This window comes from Echinops telfairi, unplaced genomic scaffold (genome assembly GCF_000313985.2).
Source record: "Echinops telfairi isolate 266 unplaced genomic scaffold, ASM31398v2 ScPeMD7_9;HRSCAF=40, whole genome shotgun sequence".
Lineage (NCBI taxonomy): Eukaryota > Metazoa > Chordata > Mammalia > Afrosoricida > Tenrecidae > Echinops > Echinops telfairi.
The window spans coordinates 70167741-70188958 of NW_022103906.1; the positions used below are offsets into that span (position 1 = coordinate 70167741).

Here is a 21218-nt window from a genome sequence, read left to right on the forward strand (position 1 = left end):
GATACCTGATCCCATCGACACCTCATGATCACACAGGCTGGTGTGCTTCTTCCATGTGGGCTTTGTTGCTTCTCAGCTAGATGATCGCTTGTTTACCTTCAAGCCTTTAAGACCCCGATGCTCTATCTTTTGATAGCCAGGCACCATCAGCTTTCTTCACATTTGCTTATGCATCCATTTGTCTTCAGCGATCATGTTGAGAAGGTGAGCATCACATAATGCTGGATTGTTAGAACAATATGTTCTTTTTTAAAAATTTAATTATTTTATTGGGGGCTTGTACAATTCTCATCACAATCCATCCATCCATTGTGTCAAGCACGTATGTACACTCGCTGCCCTCATCATTCTCAAAACATTTGCCCTCCACCTCAGCCCTTAATATCAGTTGCTCATTTTCCCCCTCCCTCATGAACCTTTCATAATTTACAACTTATTATAGTTTTGTCATAAGTTATGAACAATGTGTTCTTGTGTTAAAGGAGTACTTGAGTTGAGGTCCAATGTCCATCTGCAACCTTAATTCTTAACATATACATGAGTACATAGTTCTATTCCCCTCTCATTATATATTTATTTACATATGGACATGCCTGTATTTAGGCCTCTATAAATGTCCTTTGCCTCCTGGTTCTTTCCCTCTATTTCCTTTTTATTTCTCTCTTCTCCCACCATGTTTGGCCTTCATCCAGGTTTAGTAATTCCTCGCTGCTACATTGCTCTTGATTGAGCCCCACCAGGCATTCTAAGACCTTCCTTCCATTGATTTTATTTCTCTTGTTGTTCCCTTGTCTCTGGGTTGGTTCCCCGACGCACTTCATTTCTTCCACCTCCCATTCTCCCGTATCCCACTGGAACCATTGGTCCCGTTCTTTTCATCTCTGATTTATCCTGCCTGTCTTATCTAGATAGACATGCAGATACATTAATAAGTGCAAAAAAATAGGCAAAGCCAAATAAAACAACAAAGGAAGTCAAAACCAACAAAACAATAACAGCAAAAAGCAAGTACAAAATAACAATAACAAAAAGAAAGCCACTGACAAAAATGGCAAAGTCTATAAATAGTTCAAGGTTTGTTTGTTGGCCACTATGAGTGTTTTCCAGTCGAGTCTGATGGGGTGCCACACTGACTCCCAAGTCTATTTTTGTTATTCCCCAGGGTTTCATCACTCTGCTCCCCCTGTTGCATGTCCTCAGTGCCTCGCCCCAGCATGATGGGGCCAAACTGAGCACTATTCTCAGTTTCCAGTGCTGTCCCCTACAACGTCATGGTTCAGTGAGAGATGCAGTGTCCGCGTGGTGGGGCCAGCCCTACGGTTCTCCCCGTGCGTTGTCTGCCCTGAGCAGGTACATCGTCCTTGGGGCTTGGTGGGCCAGGATGTCCTCTCTTCCCTCACTATCCCTTTGTGTTTCTCCCGTGTGCTCTAATCCAATGCACCCCTCTCCCCAAGCTGTAGCCCCAATGCTGTCCTCTGAAGTGCATTCTTCTGGGTGGGGGGCGGGGGTGTCGTGGTGTCCACATAATCGGTTTTGGGGCCAGCCCCTAGACCTCTCTATTGATTCCCTGGTACATGCCGGTATGTTGTATTCACATCTTGGCACATTGGCTTGAAGCCTGGTCTCTCTCTCCTTCTCCTGTGGAGATATAAACAATATCCTCCCCTTGGGTGGATTAATGCCCTGCTCCCCACCTACCCATGTCTTTTTTTTCCTCTTTCTTTCCCCCTTTTATTTAGTTGGCTTCCGTATGTATCCCTGGATTGAGTTTGGCCCATCATAGTTGCTGGACCTCACCCCAGGGATGTATGCATACAGTAGCTTTTCCCATGCCCCATTTTTTTTTTTAAAGCTCACCTCAGTGGACTCCTGTTGTAATTGTCCTTTTGTTTGACTAACTTCACTTAGCATGATTTCCTTCAGTTCTTCCCATGTGGCAATGTACTTCATGCGTTCATCGCTGCATTTTAGGGACACATACTACTCGATTGTATGTATGTACCACAGTTTTTGATCCATTTGTCTATTAATGGAAATTCGGGTTGTTTCCAACTCCTTGCAATTGTGTACTGTGCCGCGATGAACTCTGGAGCACAGATGTCTGCCAATGGTTTGTTTCTTGCCTCTTCTGGGTATATGCCCAGTAGGGGGATTGCTGGGTCGTATGGTAGCTCAATCTCCATCTGTTTTATATATCACTAAATTGATTTCCATAATGGCTGTGCATACCTACAGGCCCACCAGCAGTGGACGAGAGTTCCTATCTCCCCACAGCCCCTCCAACACTTACTTTCTGACCTTTTGAATTGGGCTATATTTGAGGATGTTAGGTGGTATCTCATAGTTGTTTTAATTTGCATTTCTCTTATGGCTAAAGATCGGGAACATTTTCTCATGTTTATTGGCCATTCCGATTTCTGCCCCTGTGAAGCTTTTGTTTAGGTCCTTTGCCCACCTCCTCAGTGGGCAGTTAGTTTTTTTTTCTTATTGTAAGCTTGCACAGTATTATATATTTTAGTAATAAGGCCTTTGTCTGATGTGTGATTGCTAAAGATGTTTTCCCAGTCTGTGGGCTCTTATTACTCTCTTGGTGAATTCTTTCAATGTACGCAGGTGATTTATCTTCAGTATATCCCACTTGTCAATTTGTGACTCCTCTGTATTTGTATCCTTCCCTATTTATGAGGGTCAAGGCCGTCATTTTTTGGAAATAGATTGCCAGGTCTTCTGAGGGACCTTGGGTAGGTCTAAACTGCCAATCTTTTGTCTAGTAGTCAGATGCCATGGTGAAATGATTTGCTTTACGTTGCCTTTGGCCTTTTTTTCTTTTAAATAGCAGGATAAATTTTTCCTCCTAAACTCTTGAGATGTTACTATTGTCCTAGTTTCTATCCCAAAGGTTTTGCTACTTGTATCATTAACAATACCTCAGTAAGCTGTAAACTTGATTTTTTTTCTGCCCTGTGATTGGTGTGTACCTTGCAAGTTATGCACATGCAAATGAAGTGGCTTTGGACTATGCAAATGAAATTGTAACCTATTGTGCAAATGAAGTGTCTATGACCTACCAAGTGAGAATTTGGTTAGAATGTGGTGCCTTAGGGAAGGGCCAGGCTTTGGAACTGACAAGGAGTTGTTTTTATATAATGGATCTTTAACATGTTCATGGGAAAATTTGTTATCTTTTAATTGTTTTCCCACAAGGTTTTTGAAGCCCCTTATTTGCAACCAATCCCATAAAAGTTTTGCAAGCCAAAAGAGAAGCATAAAGAAAGCAAGGAACTTCCTAATAGATTTGTAAGACGACCAAGGCCTGTAAAACTGAAGATGAGAGGTCTGGGAGAGAACTGGGTGACAGGCAGTACAGCCAAGAGGAGGCCTGTATGGTTGAGAAGAGCTAAAAGAGCTGTCCTAAAGAGGGAGATTTTACCTACATGCTTCCTAACCCTGAGTTGTACCGTTTCTTAACAAACCTCTTAGTACAGCGTGAGTTCTTTGAGACAGTTGCAACAAATTGCTAAACCCAAATGAGGGAGGGAAGAGTGGCTGGCGTCAGAGATGGAGTGGTATAATAAAGAATGTGTAAATCTGGGATACATTTGACCTCTGCATCATAGGAACTGGATTTGTGCTAATTCTTGTATGTGAAGTTATTTGTTTAGGTGCTTAACCATTGGCATCAGACAGGGTTCCAGTTCTTTAGATTAGTTGTATTCACTTTTCAAAGGATCCCCTAGCTTCGTATTGTATTCCACAGTTCTCATTACTCGGGTTTAAATTTCTCTAGATTATTTTGAATGTAAAGAGCCTTTACATGTTAGCATAGAGGGTATACGCTTAGCTGTTGACTGAAAGGTCCGTGGTTCATACCCACCAGCGACTACTCCCATCAAGATTTACAATCTTAGAAACCCTGTAGTATAGGGCCACTCTGAGTCAAAATCAACTCAGTGGCAATGGAGATATGTAATTTGGATGTATAAAAACAGTGGTTTCATAGTGTACTTCTTGCTTTCTACGTGAAATATCTAGGTTTAATCAGGCTTATCATTCTGATTTGCGGCCACTACCTGTCTCACAACTGTACATTAGGTCACCTAGCTTGGGGACCAACTCAACCACAGTTAACAATGATGACTTAATTTTCCACTTGCAGAGTAGAAATGTTAGGTGCCTTGAGTTAGTCCCATTCATAGCTATACCATGAATTGTGGAAGGAAAAAATGACCACTTCTGTATCATTCCCACGATTGCTTGGGTACAAAAATTTTATGATCCAAAAGTTTTCATTGGCTAATTTTTGGAAGAAAGCACAAGTCCTAGGTTTGTCTTAATGACCCTAATGGTATTTGAAAGCTTCCAGCATCACATCAAGCAAACAACCACAGCATGACAAATCACCCATGATAGAGGGGTGGCATGCTGGCTTTTTAGTACAGACTAACTATGGGCTCAAATATACGAAGAACCATGAAGACGGGACAAGAGTGAGCAATATTCTATAATACGTAAGGTTGCCATGAGTTGGGACCGGTTCCATGGCAACCAAGGACAACAATGTAAGGCCTGATGGGCTATAATTTAAAAAAGTAATTTGATAGGTTGTACAATTTATACATTTTAATTCTTGCAATATTTTACTTTGTCTAAAGTGATTGAATAAGCTACTAAAACAAAGATTTATTACCACTTAAAATACTTAAAATGTTTAATGTATATAATACATGAAAAAGTACGTATTAACTAACTCAAATTCAAATCAAGGAGTAGCATATTGGGCTTATTAGTTTAATACAATCATTAACTACTTCTTGAACGATGACCTCTACACCAGTTTAAAATTTTATTCCTCTTTTACTCTTTGTGCTGTTGTCACACATTTCAGTCCACATACTTTAAAAGTCCATAAAACATTGCAATCAGTATGTTTGAAAATAGGCAATACTGAGATACTTGGTACAGTGTTACCCGCATCGGTATTTCCCTCTGCCCTCCTCTGAAGTCCATGCAATCATTTACGTCTACAATCATTTGACTTAGGCAGTACTGCTGACAATAAGGTCTGTCAGCCTTTGTCTATCTGAAACATTTTAAATTCTGGCGTTCTCCCTGGATATCGAAACAAAAGTCAACAATATTTCTCCCCTAACACACAATGACGCCTTGGGAGACTTCACTCTATTAGAAGCTTCTGGCATAGCTTCCTACCTCTTAGGGTTCAGGAAACATCCAAATAAGAGCAGGTCATTATGTATGTCTAGGCGTCCTCTACTCTCCCATTTATCATGTGAACTGTACACTACTAACGAGTTTGGTGGATTCTCTTTAGGTTTGTAAATTTCTTTCAGGCTGATTCAAGTCAGATTGATTCTCAGAAATTTCACGTCTAAAGTCTATAAATGTTCAAAAAAAATCATCTACATACCCAAGAGCTCTTCTCGGACTGGAATTTTAGTTCAGCAAGTTATCTTCTGGTAGCTTGTACAGATCTTTAAGGCTTTTAAAAACAGATCCTTTGCAATATTTCCTTTCACCTCTAATTGTGGTAGTGGGGACTTATAGGAAGTATATTTTTTGATATTTGGGTTATTTTAGATACACTAGAGGGTCCCTAAGTGGTATAAAAGGTTAACCAGCTCATCTGTTAACCAAAAGGTTGGACATTTGAGCCCCCCTATAGGTACTTCGGAAGCCCTGGTGATCTGCTTCTGAAAAATGGGCTGTTGAAAACCCTACAGAGCACAGTTCTATTTGGACATCTAAAGAGTTATTCTGAGGTGGAGCTAAATGATGGTACCTGGATTTGTTAAAATTCACAAAAAGTTACACAAAAATATTAATGCAGCGATTATTTAATCTGGTTCTTCTAGCGATAGTCTTTGATACACCCATCAAATGGCCTTCATTTTCCTGATGGATTGGAGTAAAAACATAAGGGAAGATAATTATTAGATAATGATTCAGCTGTGAATGATTAACAGGATTGTGGTTGACATCCTGCTAAGCATAAAATGAGTCATCTTAGAAGTAGGGCAGGGGAAATCTCACTTCTAGCATGAGAGAAGAGCCAGAAACAGGGTGCATCCTTTGGATCTCAAGATTCCTGTGTACTGAACCTTCTTGATCCAGGAAACAGCTTGAGACAAAGAGGAGAAAGGTCAAGGAATAGCAGCAGACGCAGGAATCAGACAATGAGATGGAATGGTGACCTTCCCAACCCACAGAATTTATAAAAGAAAACAAATTCACTGCCATCAAGTCGGCTCCGATTCAGTGACCTTGTAGGATAGGGTAGCTCCTGTAAGTTTCTGACTAACTTTTTACAGGAGTAGAAAGTCCTCTTTCTCCCAGAGGGGCTGATGGGGCACGAGGCTGGCTTGTGGAGTAGGGTACCTCTAGGCACTTAATTAGGGGAGCTGAATGCCTTCAGTTTAAGGATTATAGTGGAGTGGATCCCCTTTGGGTATTTATTAGCAGCCTTAATGTTTTTTAACACCGCCCAAGCAGGACAAAAGCCCGGCTAAGAGGCTGAGAGCCAGAGACATGCCTGCCTGTGAGCATAGCAAAGAAACAGTTCTGACTAAACAAATACATTCTGAGTATTGCCTTTATCTGAATTGTAACCAGTTAACCTCTCTAATAAACCCCACTAGGGGGTTGAGAGGTCTGTATGACCACTGCAGTGAACTACTGAACCCCGCTGAGAGGCAGTGCCTTGGGCAGGATGATTGGAAGGTGGAGGCAGGTCAAACTATTGACTTACAGAACTCCGCCTTGAGTATTTGATGTTGATAATGGTAACTCTTCCTTTCCCCTTGTGAAGTTAGAGAACATCAAATGGAATTGCTGGTATCATAACTTTCTGTCTCCAGGAATGAGGTTCAGAGCAGGATCCTGGACACAAAAGATGCACATATGCACTCCTAGCTCTTCTTCGATGGTACTGAGATTCCCTTTTCTGCCACTGGAATGGCTCATTTTATATTTAGTGAGCTAACAAAATTGACTAATTTCTGTATTAGGGTGCCATGTACCACATTTTTAATTTACAATGGTGTGTTGAAAAAAACAACAAAACACTGACTTTTTTACATTGTATTCTAAATTTTAGCAGAGTGAGATCTTTTCATTTCTTAATTTTTCTTTTCAGGTTTCCAGAAAAATACACTGTAGACTATATTAATTCAATCTCTGAATTAAGCCGGTACAAAAATGGTGACAGGAATGTCTGGCCTCCTCTAATTTCACAAGTGGGGAAGAGAAGAATCATTATCACCATTACCTCAAGGCTGAATCAATTCCTATGAGGTGGAGGGCAGACATGCCTCCGTCTTTCAGTCCTTTCAGCACCAGACATCAACCATCCCTCCCATGGAACACTGTACTTCTCTGCTGGGCTTGGTAATCCACTGCAATGGCCGCACAGAACTCACAATACCCAGGATTCTGGAGTATATTAGGGAAGTTATAATTCAGGTGAGAAACACTTAGGGTAAGGTTCTTTAATCAGGATAGCTTCCTCCGCCATGTCCCGAGACACACTCTGGCCCTTGGATGGGCAGCTGTTAAAAATCTTAAAAAAAAAAAAATCATTTTATTGAGGGCTCGCACAACTCATCACAATCCATACATCCATACATTGTCACAAGTACATTTGTACATATGTTTCCATCATCATTTTCAAAGCATTTTCTTTCTACTTAAGCCCCTGGTATCAGCTCATTCCCCCCGCCCTCCCTCATGAACCCTTGATAATTTACAAATTATTTTTTCATGTCTTGCACTGTCCGATGTCTCCCCCCACGCCCATGTCTGTTGTCTATGCCCCTGGGAGAGGGTTATAGGTAGGTCATTGTGTTCAGTACCCCCTTTTTTACCCCACCTTCCCCTTCCCCTCCTGGTATGGCTACTCTCAATATTGGTCCCTGTTACGGAGTCGCCCCACCAAAGACCACTGACTCACAAGTAGCTGCAGAGTAACAAAGCAAAACTTTATTACAAAGGGCAAACTCAAGTTTGGGCTACAGCATGGCCACGCAGGGTCCAAAGCTGAAGCGCTCAGCAAAATTTTCTTTTTCCTTTTATACCTTTCTAACCAACAAAGAGAAGGGGGTAGAGTACAGAATGGGGATGTTTGCTCAAGATAACAGGATGTGGGCAGTTAGGTATGTTCTGTTCAGTTTATCTTGTGCCAGATGTTCCTGGCTGACACTTGCAAATGGATATGTGCAAGGTCACAGTGGCTTACTTTTTACGACTTGTTTTTCATCTGTTAGAGATAACATAGTTTCAAACTGGAGTAACACAATTCAAAATGGATAGTGGCTTACTTTTACGACTTGTTTTTCATGTTAGAGATAACATAGTTTCAAAATGGAGTAACACAATTCAAAATGGAGTAGCTTAAGTCAAGCTCCTTCATTCTATTGAGCCTTAACATTCCCTCCTCTCCTAGTAACTGAATCAAATAGTTGATTCTTCACTTTCTATGTTTGCTAAAGCTTGGTAATTAGTTCTAAGGACCATTAACTTAACGTCTTGTAAGCGGTTTTTGATTTAACTTGAGGAAGGCATTTAACACACATGGACCTACAGTGAGCGTTAGTATAAGCAAGATAAGGGGTCCAGCAATAGTACTAAGCAAAGATGTGAGCCAGGGTGAAGCTGAAAACATTCTTTGATACCAATTTTCTTGGCTTGTTAAAGCATTTTCTCTATCTTGCAGTCGTTTTCTAAGCTGACTCATACCTTCTCTAATTACACCAGAATGATTGACATAGAAACAGCATGCTTCTCCTAATGCCATGCATAAACCTCCTTGTTTTAGAAACAACAAATCTAAGCCTCTTCTATTTTGCAACACTACTTCTGCTAGGGAGCTTAGGGAGGTTTCAAGAGCGGTCACTGATTTTTCTAAGGCTTGGAGATCATGGTTAACTTGCAGGCTGAGAGAAGTGAAGTCAGCTCCTTTTACTAGAGCTGTACTCCCAATTGCGGTAGCTCCAGCAACTCCTCGTGCTAGCAGAACTGGAACTAACACAGGCACACGTTTGAAACGTCCCAAGAGGTGGCGAGAGTCAAGGTTAAGATGCTCACGCCCCCCTTCTCCTGAATAATAATATACCTGTGGAACAATGTGGGTTAGAATACAAAGGTTGTTAGTAAGTGAGGGAGCATACGCGCAAGGGGTAATTCCATTTGTACATGCCCACCACGTTCCATTTGGGGCTTGGAACCATTGGTTGGACTTGTTGCTGGGGTGAACATAAGTTTGGCAAATGTCCCGATAGACAGACCTTTGAGGCGATGTTGAAGTTGAGAAAGCGGTAATGCACAGTCCCTGCCCTGATATGTCTCCAAGTGTTAGCTTAGGCTCCTTTCCCCAGCCGCAATGGTCTGCGTTACTCAGGTTTTTGATGTCTCGGTCTGATGATCCAAAGGATGCATTGGCAGCGATTCCCACGTAGAATGGCGGCTCCGGGTTGAGACATAAGCAACAGTCACTAGTAACATTTGGGTTAGTATGATTTAAGAAGGAAAACATAACATCAAGTGTTTTTAACGCAGGTTTTTCCTCCATTTTTGGAATGTCTAAGTTACTAATTTTAGCGGTATTCAGTGGGAGAGTAGTTTGCCCAGAGGTTGTTGGGGGCGGTTGGGCGAGGGTAGGACGTGCTTGAGGGGCTATTATGGGTACTTGGTTCAATGGGCCCACGGAAATTTTAGGTCTTGGCATTACTGTTTTTTGTATGGTGATTTCAGTTCCCGGATTATACCCGTAAGTCCAAAGTCTTAGTCCCCAAGTTTTCCCTCCTTGCCAAACAAAGTTGTGAGGTTGGAGCACTGTTATTCGAATAGAGGTGGTGGATTGTATGCGACTGACGTAATAAAGCGGTCTCTATGGCTGATGTGCAACCATGAGCCTATGGTTTCGCATCCCCACTTTGCACAATAATAGTCCTCATGAGTTCCACAGTCGGGCAGATAAATTCTGGTTCCTAAGGTACTAGGGCACCCGTATATGGAAGCAGAGGCGATGACATGGCTTCCTTCTGAAGTGTCACAGCCTTTTTGGTCTGGGAGGACCCCTTGGTTTGGGAAACCGCGGCTCCCCCACATCCATTTGTCCATCAACTTACAGAGGTCGATCTGAAAGGTTGGCGCATGCTTAGTTTTGTTGCTGGCGACAGCTTGTAGGTGTCTTCCGCTCAGGGTTTGAGAAAGGGTCCATAGAAACTCTTGTGGGTTGTGGGGGTTGGAGGCCGCCTTCGTGTTGCCGAGACCTGTAAAGACAAGACTTAGGAACAAACAAACTTTAGTTTGAGTGAGCCTTTTTTGGACTGGGGACTTAGTTTCCATGTTTTGCCTTCGTTTTCGGCCACCTTCTTTAGTCTGGTGTGATGTATACAATGTTGCTTTCCAGCAACCTTTGCCGCAGTTGAGGTGCTCAGGACAACAGGGTACGGTCCTTCCCAGTGTGGTTCTAATTGGCCTGGGCTTAGTTTCTTCACCCATACCAGGTCATCGGGATTGAAGAGAAGCTTTTGGTTTCCTTCGTAGTGGGTTAGAGTTTTTCTGGACGGCACCTGGCTTCTGATCCACTGACGCACTGCTTGTAATGCCTGTAATGACTCAACCATGTTATGTAATTTAATTTCATTTAGCATTTCACTTCCAATCTTGGGTATCAATGAGGGTGAGAATCCGTACATTATTTCAAATGGAGAATAACCATGCTTTTGGGGCATGCATCTTACTCGAAGCAAGGCAAAAGGTAGGAGGCTAACCCAATCTCCGCCAGTTTCTTGTTTTAACTTAGTGAGGACTTCTTTAATTGTTCTATTTGCTCTTTCTACCTGCCCTGAGCTTTGAGGTCTATAACTACAATGCAGCTTCCAATTGATTTTTAGCACCCCAGTTAGTAATTTTGTTAACTTGGCGGTAAACGCCGGGCCATTGTCAGATCCTATGAACATGGGGAGTCTGAATCGGGGAATAATTTCGGAGACTAACTTTTTAACTACAATGAGGGCAGTCTCTCCCTTTGTTGGGTAGGCTTCTGTCCAGCCGGAAAAAGTGTCTATAAAAACAAGGAGGTACCTGTAGTTTCCTGGTGCCCGTGGGAGCTCGGTAAAATCAACTTCCCAGTGTTCACCTGGTGCTTTTCCACGGTACCTTTGTCCTGGGTGATAAACTGGGACAGGGTTAGCATTTACCTGGGCGCATACTGGACACCTTGCAGTTTCACTTCTGGCTAGCTGGTACAGTCCTTTAATTACATAATCTTTGTGCAGGAGTTCTGCCAATTTTGGCCCGCTGAGGTGTAATTTAGCATGCATCTGTTTGATTAATTTTATTCCTACAGCTTGGGGCAACAGTTTCCTACCATCTTCCAGGGTAATCCATCCGGAAGCTGACGTTCTTCCACCATACCTTTGGGCCAGCTCTTGATCAACTTGTGAGTAATGGGGTGGCTCGATGCCGCTAGAGGGTTCCAGCAGGGGCAGGATGGCTTTAGAGCCGGCTACTTGGCGCGCGGCTTGATCAGCCAGCCTGTTGCCGTTAGATATGGGGGAAGAGTCTTTTTGGTGCCCCCTGCAGTGCATGATAGCCACCTTTTGCGGTGCCCATACCACGGCCAGGAGGTTTAAGATTTCTGTGGCATGTTTAATGTCCTTTCCTCCTGCGGTTAATAGTCCTCTCTCTTTATAGATGCTTGCGTGAATGTGGACAGTGGCGAACGCGTACCGGCTGTCCGTGTAAATGTTTATCTTTTTACCTTTGCTCCACTCTAGCGCTTTGGTTAAGGCAATTAGCTCTGCCTTTTGAGCAGAAGTCTGTGAACCCAAAGCCTGTGCCCAAAGTACTTGCTTTTCTGTGACCACCGCTGCTCCTGACTTTCGCGTTCCGTTTTCTATGAAGCAGCTGCCATCCGTGAATAAGGTCTCTTCAGCATCCGGCAGAGGAACATCTGACAGGTCAGGTCTTATGGACGCTAGGGCACTCAAGGCTCCTTCAGTCATGCAGAGGGGCTAGGGTAGGAGCACTTACCAGTGCAGTCTTCAGCTCCTGGAAAGCCTTTTCTTCCACCTCTGTCCATATCAGTTCTGCCTTTTTTCCTCCGGTAGCTGCATAAAGTGGTTTTGCTATTTCTGCAAAGCCCAGGATCCACAGGCGGCAGTATCCTACTGCCCCCAGGAATTCACGTACCTGCTTCTTGGTGGTGGGTTTGGGGATAGCTTGGATGGCCTGGATTCTGCTGTTTGACAAAGTTCGATTGCCATCCTTTAACTCATACCCCAGGTAGGTGACGATGTTTGTACACAGTTGGGCCTTTTTGGCAGAAACCTTATAGCCTAGTTGGCTTAAGGTTTTTAGCAAATCCTCTGTAGCAACCTTACAGTCTGTTAGGGTTGTGGCAGCCAATAATATGTCATCAACATATTGAAGTAGAGTCACATGGCCATGAGTTTGACGAAACTCTTGTAAGTCTTGACTTAGAGCCTCGTCAAAGATGGTGGGCGAATTTTTGAACCCCTGTGGGAGCCGTGTCCACGTGAGCTGGCCACTTTCTCCCTTTTCGGGGTCAGTCCATTCAAAGGCAAACAGTTTTTGGCTTTCCTTTGCCAAGGGCAGACAGAAGAAAGCGTCTTTTAAATCCAACACAGTATACCAGCAGTGCTCTGGCTTTAGTAAGCTGAGTAAGGTATATGGGTTAGGCACCGTCGGGTGGATAGTTTCTACCTGCTTATTGACCTCTCTCAGATCTTGCACTGGCCGGTAGTCGCCAGTTTGAGCCTTTTTAACTGGTAGGAGTGGAGTATTCCAATTGGACTGACAGGGAACTAGAATTCCAGCTGCCTTTAGCCGGGCGATATGTTGGCTGATTCCACTCCGAGCCTCTTGGCTTATTGGGTACTGTTTTATTCGAACTGGAGTAGCAGAGCTTTTTAATTGAACTATAATGGGTGCCCGTTGTTTGGCCAGACCCGGGGGGTTTGTTTCTGCCCACACATCAGGGATTGTGGCTTTCCAATTTTCTAGGAGTCCCCTAAGGTCTTGGGGTTCTTGTCTGGCGTCTGCCACTGAGAAGAGGTGGTACTCTTCTTCAATTGGGAACGACACCAGCAGTGTTCCGGCCCCCGTTTGTACCTGCATGGAGTTCTCTTTGAAGGAGATGGTGGCCTTCAGCTTGCTGAGCAGGTCTTGTCCCAGGAGGGGGGTAGGGCACTCTGGAATGACTAAGAAAGAGTGGGTTACAGTTCTTTTTCCTAGGTTAGAAACTCTGGCTGATGACCACGGGTATGCTTTTACCTTTCCTGTAGCCCCGACAATTTTTGCAGTGTCCTTGGAGAGTGGGCCAATGGGTGTGGTGAGCACCGAATGGGTTGCTCCAGTGTCCACTAGATAATCAATTGGTTTGTCCCCCACCATGAGAGTCACCCTGGGTTCATGGGGGGGTGCTGAACCCCGGCCCCATCACTCTAGCTCTTCCATTAGGATGGGGGCGGAGGGTTCTTTGGGTTTTCTTTGTCCTTGGTTAGGACACTCGTTTTTCCAGTGTCCTTAGCACACTGATCTTTTCCGAGACGCGGCTGGTTGGGCCGCCGCTGTTTCTGGCCGAAATTTCCCTTTCGTGAGAGGCTTCGGGGACGGCGGGCCCCGGCCTCTGTGGCCAAAAGTACTTTTGCCATTTTTTGAGTAAGGGCCCGGGTTGCCTCTGCTGGGTCTTCTCTGTTGTCAAAAACCTTTTGGGCCACTGCCAGGAGTTCAGAGAGAGACTTGCCCTCAAACCCTTCTAATTTTTGCAGTTTCTTTCTAATATCAGGAGCTGACTGTGCTACAAACTGCATAACCAGGGCTGCTTGGTTAGCTGGGGCGCTGGGGTCTATGGGGGTGTACACCCGATAAGCCTCTTGCAGCCTCTCAAGAAAGGCCGTGGGGCTTTCCTTAGGCCCCTGTTTAACTTCAGTGACTTTTGATAAATTAGTAGGCTTTTTTCCTGCTCCCTTTAGACCCTTTAATAAAGTTGAGCGGTATCGGGTGAGGCTCCTCTCTCCTGCAGAGGTGTTGGGGTCCCAATCCGGTCTTATCCTGGGGAACGCTTCCTCTATCTGGGATAGGTTGGAAGTTGGTTCCCCGTCCCTGCCTAAAACAGCTTTTCTTCCTTCTGCCTTTATGCGTTCCCTTTCTTCAGTAGTGAGCAAAACATTTAACAGCTGCTGGCAATCATCCCATGTAGGTTGATGGGTGTAAAAAACAGATTCTAAAAGGGTTATTAGTCCCTGGGGGTCCTCGCTAAAAGGGGGATTTTGCCCTTTCCAATTATACAGGTTGGAGGTTGTAAAAGGTACATAGACGCGCCGAGTGAACCCCTCAGGCCCCCCAACTTCCCGCAAGGGAAATTGCCCCGCGGTTGCCGGTTTTTCTGGCTTACTCTGTCCATCCCGCGAGTGCGTGTGGGGTGGACTGAAGGCCGAGTTCGAAGAAGACTCGGGTGAGGAGTATGGAGGAAGAGGGGGATAAAGGTGCGAAACGGGCTCATCATTTTCCGGGGGGGCAACACAGGGGGAGCACTGGGGGACTCTGTGGGTTTAGGGATCTTGGGTTTTAGAACCAAGAGCTTCCGAGGAGGTAAAGGCAATTTCTTTAACCCACAATCCCTGAGGTACTTGGGGAAGTCATACAAAATATCAATCCAAACATCTATGTAGGGAATTTGGTCCGGGTGACCGGGATTTCCATAACACACCCTCTGTATTTTTGCACACAAATTTATATCCAGGGGCCCTTCCTATGGCCAAGAGAGTCCAAAGGAAGGCCATTCAGAACCACAAAATTTACGTAAATCAAAAACATTTAAAGATACACCATAGGCTTCCCCATGCGCCCTGAAATCAGAAAAATTTTTAGTTAGGCATTCAAGTGGCGAAGGGGAGGAAGTCTTTGAAGCGCTTTGTCCCATGATGACGGGGAGAAGACACGGAGGCAAAACTAAGAGACAACAAATACAGATGTAAAGAAGAATCCACACAATTTTCTTTCTTCTATTCCACTCCTTAGGGGCCACCGCTCCACAGCCACAGGCGAGAATGAGAATTAGTCCAAAAAAGAAAAGTCCAAAGAAGACAGAAGGAAGGGGGTAAAGGCAGAAGGAACTTGTCCACGTGGAAAATTCAGTCAGTCAGACGATCAAAGAGTTAAATTGAAACCAGAGAGTCTGTTCGCGAAAATGTCTCCCCGCTGGAGACTATGTTGTCTAGATTCTGAAAAGAATCCAGACGCTGATTCTCTTTCCTCCCACTGAGGAAAGAGAGATTGGAGCCAAGGCCTCCCCATGACTCCCCTGGGCTTCGGTCAGTCGTCACTGCCTCAGCCTGGAGTGAGAAGTAAATGCAGCGTCCTGCCTTCTCATCTCCCTACCTACGAGATCTCAATTTTAAAAGGCGCGCATCAAAAACCAGAATAAAAGAAACCAGGCCTGACTTACCGGCGCCATGCAGGGAAGGAGGTAGGATCCGGACCACCAGGTGTAAGTCAGCGACGGTGGGCTGGATCTCGCTGGGGCCTCCAAATGTTACGGAGTCGCCCCACCAAAGACCACTGACTCACAAGCAGCTGCAGAGTAACAAAGCAAAACTTTATTACAAAGGGCAAACTCGAGTTTGGGCTACAGGTATGTGCATATGTAAATATATTTATATATGACAATGGGTAAATAGATCTATGTACATATATTTTTAGGTTTAGTATTAAGGAAGCAGATGGACATTGGGCTTCTACTCAAGTACTTCCTCAACACAAAAACACTTTGTTATAATAATCAGGCACTCTGAGATGCTCACCTTCCCGACACAATCACTAAAGACAAAATGGGTGCATAAGCAAATGTGGTGAAGAGAGCTGATGTAGTCCGGCTATTAAAAGATATAGTGTCTCAGGTCTTAAAGTTAAAAACCTTTTAGTTCTGCCAATTATGTGTTCAATCACCCTGCTCCAACAGTAAGCCTTGGTTCAAAGACAGCAGCACAACCCTAGCTCCATGCCTTGGGAAACCTAACTCTCCAGACAAATGTCCTAAGTCACTCCACTCTGCTACCAAGTCTCCTATTCAAAAATACTCAGCATCTTTGACCCATGAGCTGGAGAACCCACCTTCTCTCCAAAGCTGCCTTGTGTCTCTGCCACTGCTTTCCACCAGTTCTGATAGCACAGCTGTCTCCAGGACTAAGGAGGTTCAGTGGATCTCATTCCACTCTTGGCTTTTTTGTGTGTGATGGTAGTGAGATTCCCTTTCTTTGTCTCTGAGATGGCTCATTTTATACATAGTGGGATGGCAAAGTTGACCAGTTTCCTTTTAGGATTCCATACACCTTATATGCATAGCCCCACTCCAAAAGGGTGCCATGTACCTTATAAGCTTTTCAATCCCCATGGTGCGCTACAAACGCCTCATTTGGAGTCTCACCCTATCATTTGGTAGAAGTTACTAAAATGAAGGCTCAAAATCACTACTATTGAGCCAATTCTGATTCAAAGTGCCTCTGTAAGACAGTGTAGAACAGTCTTATGGGTTTCTGACACTAACTCTTTGTGGGAGTAAGAATCCTAGTCTCTCAAAAGTTGATCCTTAGAAGGAACATTTCAAATAATTCACAGCTGTACTGTGAGCATAGTTTGGCTCAGAATCACTGATCTACCCACAAGTAGGTATTGCCTGCTTGGTAATATAGTTCACCTTCCCGTCTTTAAAACTGAAAAATATGGAACTCAAACTTTTTATCTTTGAGAAACTGTGTGTTCAGAGTAGTTTTTTATTTTTTCTCATTACCTAATGCAACTTTCTATAAATATACTTACTGGTAATTTTGGATAACTGTATGAGGTAATTAGTCATAAATAGCAATTGAGAATTTATTATTCAATGTCAATAAATCTTTTGATGGGAGAATTACACTATATATGTGTGTGTGTGTGTGTGTGTGTGTGTGTGTGTATATACACATATATATACATACATAGTTCCATGAATATACCCTAAACTAGTGTGATGACTGAAGTCCAAATTTTCAGGATAAATGACCTAGTAAATTATAGAAATTTAAATAATTAGCAAAATCCAATCCTTCCAGGCTGATTCTGCTGCAGTTAAGCTCCAATTTATATACAGAATAGTCATATACATGAAGCAGGGACTACTCTGAAAACAGCTTCAATCATAATCCATAATTAGCTTAACGCTTAATGCTATATGTTCATTTCATCGGATACTGAACTCAGGCAGCTTGGCTAACAAAGTGATATACCAGTGTCATACAAAGAATTAAAAACAAATCATAGTGAGATTATTTTAATAGAATACCATGTATGAGCAAAAACTTTAAAGTTTGGTCCACTTATTTCATTCCACTGGACAGTTATCTAACTCTTCATCAAATGCTGTTTTAAAGTAACTCACTCACAACTCACAGTGACCCTATAGAACAGGGTAGACAGGCCCTGTGGGTTTCCAAGGCTGTAACTCTTTACAGAAGTGGGAAACCTGGTCTTCCTGCTGTGGAGTTGCTATGGCTTTGAACTGCTGAGCTTGCAGTTAGCAGCCCAATGCATAACCACTACGCAACCAGGCTCACTGACAAACCTGCTATTGAAAACCCTATGGTGCACACTTCTATTCTGACACACCTGGGATCATTATGAGTCAATTGAACAGCACTAGTGTGTAGGAGGGGGCTTCAAAGTTTGTGTGAAAATCCCATTATCTTGTAATTCCATTTTTCCATTTGGTGAAGTCTATGTATGTGTATGTATGTTGTTTGTCATGGAATTGACTCCCACTCATGTCCCACCTTACAGTACAGAGTAGAACTGCTTCACAGAGTTTTGAACTGTAATCTTTACAGGAGTAGATCATGTGGTCTTTTCTCCCTTAGAGGCATTGGTGGGTTTGAACCACACTAATCTTTCGGTTAGCAGTCCAGTACTTAACCATTGTGCCACCTACAAAACCCAGTAACCTGTTGGAGAAGGAAAACGCTAATATTTTCCACTGAAACAAACAATACAAAAGTGGTAATACTATACACTATCAAAGGGAGAACGCTTATAAAAATCCCTGCAAACTCCCGTGAGTCAATGCCCACTCATTCATAGTTACCCTATGTCAGGGTAAAAAAATTGGCTCTGTGAGACCGTAACTGTATAAGGGAGTAGACAGCCCTTATTTCTCCCACAGAAGAGCTGGTGGTTTTGAACATGATGACCACACCCACTGCGTAACCACATCACCGGGCCTCCATAGAAAGCTTTTAAGGCCTGGAGATAACAAGGCAGTGTAGCCTATCTTTAAGTTTGTTACCTCATATATGTATTCCCATACATGCATAATATATGAAATTCTCACATCTAGTGCCAATACTTCTCTTTCTACAACATTAGAGCCTTCGTAATGATGAATAGATTTCTAACTAGCCTTGACCTCATTTCCTGTCATAGGCACTGCCACTTAACATGTAAGTCAAATTATTTCACTGTCCATCCCACTTTTCAGGATTCTTTTTGCCTGGAGTAAACTGCTTTTTAAGTTGCCTGCCCATCCAACATCTCTTGTTCACAACTTGAGCTTCTGTAATACTGAAATTCTAGTAGACCCTAACAATCCAGGCTTTTCAAAACTCTTTATGCCTTTATTTTTCCTGCTTGACATGCTCAACTCAATGCAAATGCTATCTTCCCAGAAGGCTTTCTCTACTGTCCAAACTGCCTTAGGTGGTCATCTAATGCTCCCATGACCAGACAATTTTAACTACTGTGTTGTATTCTTGTTTCCCTTGTTTCTTTTTCCCTAGGCTGTAAATTTCTGAGGGCATAAATTTCCACCTATATATTTCTACTGCTAGCCTTAATGCTTAACAGATTCAATACAGTTAGTTCTTGAATATAACTGCCCAATTAAATTATATAAACACAATTTATTTTTGCCATAGCTAGATATACATATACATTCTGAAAAAGAGTATACAATTAAAACTTTAAAAAATATCTAATACATTAGTGACCTGGCTATTACTATTTGAGTAATATCATATGAGCTCTTTTTCAATTTGGATTTAAAAAATTTTTATATCATACCTTTATAGTGTAACTGGCTTTGCAGATATAGAAGCTTCATGTATAGAAAATGTTAAAGACCAAGGGTTTGATCCATATAATTCTGTTCACGGAATAATTTTCTTAAAAGCCTAGTTTTCTTTTTTTTTTTTAAGCCTAGTTTTCATTAGTAAATTTAAATAGCTGCTGGTTTTGATATATGAGCATGGTTACCAAATATAACAGGCCTGGTGGTGCAATGGCTGAGTGGTTGGCCCTGAACAGAAAGGTTGGCAGTTTGAATCTATCAATGGATCTGCGGAATTAAAGACCTGGAATTCCCTGAAATGAAACCCCACGGTGCTGTTCTAAATCGGAACGGACTTACCACACACAACAACAAATGAAATAGAGGAGCACGATCTAACCAATAAGCAGCGAGTTTATGAGGGCAAACACCACGTTGGAGCCAACTGTCAGTACAACTTAGGAGTCAATAACCAAACAAACCCTCAAAAGCAAACACAACACGGCAACAGCATACTACAATGGCCAGGGACGTCCCATCCAGAGGAAAGTTTTGGTGCGCGCTCGCCAGACGCCAGACCCGATTGAAACTTGAGCTTGCAGGAATCCGAGGCCTTGTTGTCGGCTCAACATAAGCAGTTGGGGAGCGGGGGGTGTCTGGGAGAGGATCGATTGCTTTTATCGGGTTCTCATAGGCATCTTTAACATTGCACAGAGAAACCTGACCAGTCCAAATAAGGGAAACGCGGTCATAACCACCAAGGTGACTCCTAAGCTGCCGCCCCAGGTGGCGGACGGCGACCCGGCCTCCAGAGCGGTTCCCCGGCCAGAGCCGCCGCCCGCCCCGCCCTCGGCCGCCCGCGATTACCTCCGCTTTCGACGTTCGAGACAAAGCGGAGAGGGAGGGTCGGTCCTTCGGAGGAAAGCGCCACCGGCTGTTAGAGCCCCGCTTCCAGATGGTTTTGCAACGCCCCACCAGAGGCTGGACAGCGGCTCGGCCGCCCGCGCCCCGAGCTCTGCCCCCAGCCTCGGCGACGACGGGCCGAGCTGGGCAGTCGGCCCACAGGACACACAACTCAGTCCCTCTCCCTTTATTGTTTCTCGGCAAGGTGCGGGTCCCAGGGCCGAGCGACTACAGCTCCCAGGAGACAACGCAGCGGAGTGGCCGCCAGGGGAGAGACGGGGCCTGGCGAGAGACCGGGGGAGGGGCTGGACCGCCGGCTGCTTTTGTTACCCCCGCGCCCCGACGCCCAGTCACCGCCACACACCCCGCGGAACCTACCCCGGACCTGCAGCCTTCGTATTTTTAAATCTCGCGGGGCTTTCCCTTTCAGGCCAACCACTCCCCCAGTTTCCCGCCCTAGCCATTCAGCGTCAGGCCCGCCATTTTTCAAACCCTTTGCTTGCCACCAATCAGAATCAAGCACTACATTCCTCTCCAGACCGGTTCTAACGGGTCTGGGAGTTAACGACCTGGACGACCCACCGAACGTGCTAGGCGGAGGCAGGAGGGACGAGCCTGGAGAGATACCGACCAATTGGAAGCAGCGGTGGCTAGAAGGCGGGGCCTTCACGGGTTTGAATAATCAACGGAACCAATCGGGAGAGCTGGGGGTGTGGCCTGGGGTCCGACTCGTCAAGTTGCCGTGGCGCGGAGAAGTCTGCAAAACAAGAGGCTGGGGATTGCGTTAGCGATAAACCAGTTCACGCCGGAGCCTGTGGAAGGAAGCGTCGCTGGCGGATCCGACTGCCTCGCGGGACTGAGGAGAAGCTTCTAGGTTCGCACCAGGCAAGAGTCGATGCGTATCCCCTCGGTATCACGGGCCCGCTGTCCTCCTGCCCCTCCGGCCTTCTTGGGAGTCGGCGCAGTGGCTCTTGGGGTTCGGCCCGGCCAGCGGAATTTGGGGTGCCGGCCAGGGCTCTGGAAGGCTGGCCACAGGAGCAGGCGGAAGGGCGAGGGGGTCGTCCGGACCCGGGTCGCGTCGTTTGTGAGGGTCGCTCGCGCGGCGACAAGTCTGAGGGGCGACAGCGCCGGAGCTCGCGGCGTGGGGGCGGGGGGAGCATTCCTGTCAGGAAAGAGAGTGCCGGGCGCCCGCGGCGGG

General features: G+C 44.7%; 2 protein-coding genes across 6 annotated transcripts in view; one reads left to right on the forward strand and one right to left on the reverse strand.

Moving 5' to 3' along the window:
- Positions 1-21082, reverse strand: part of SAP30 (Sin3A associated protein 30) — a 45263-nt gene extending 24181 nt beyond the window's left edge. Inside the window, exons 1-3 of one of the 3 annotated variants that reach the window (XM_045286604.1) lie at positions 20652-21082; positions 15491-15618; positions 7971-10622 (exon numbers count right to left, since the gene is read on the reverse strand). In XM_045286604.1, the coding sequence (XP_045142539.1) occupies positions 8531-9736 (1206 nt within the window). In that variant the 5' untranslated portion in view covers positions 9737-10622; positions 15491-15618; positions 20652-21082 and the 3' untranslated portion in view covers positions 7971-8530. Of the gene's footprint in view, positions 1-7970; positions 10632-15490; positions 15619-20651 lie in introns of those variants that run through there. The other 2 variants (XM_045286605.1, XM_045286607.1) reach the window with 2 other exon arrangements.
- HMGB2 (high mobility group box 2) overlaps positions 20774-21218 on the forward strand; it is a 2544-nt gene continuing 2099 nt past the window's right edge. For 2 of the 3 annotated variants that reach the window (XM_045286608.1, XM_004696124.3), the window contains exon 1: positions 20774-20894. The gene's annotated coding sequence lies outside the window, so the exon portion shown is untranslated. Of the gene's footprint in view, positions 20906-21218 lie in introns of all 3 variants that reach the window. The other variant, XM_045286609.1, reaches the window with a different exon arrangement.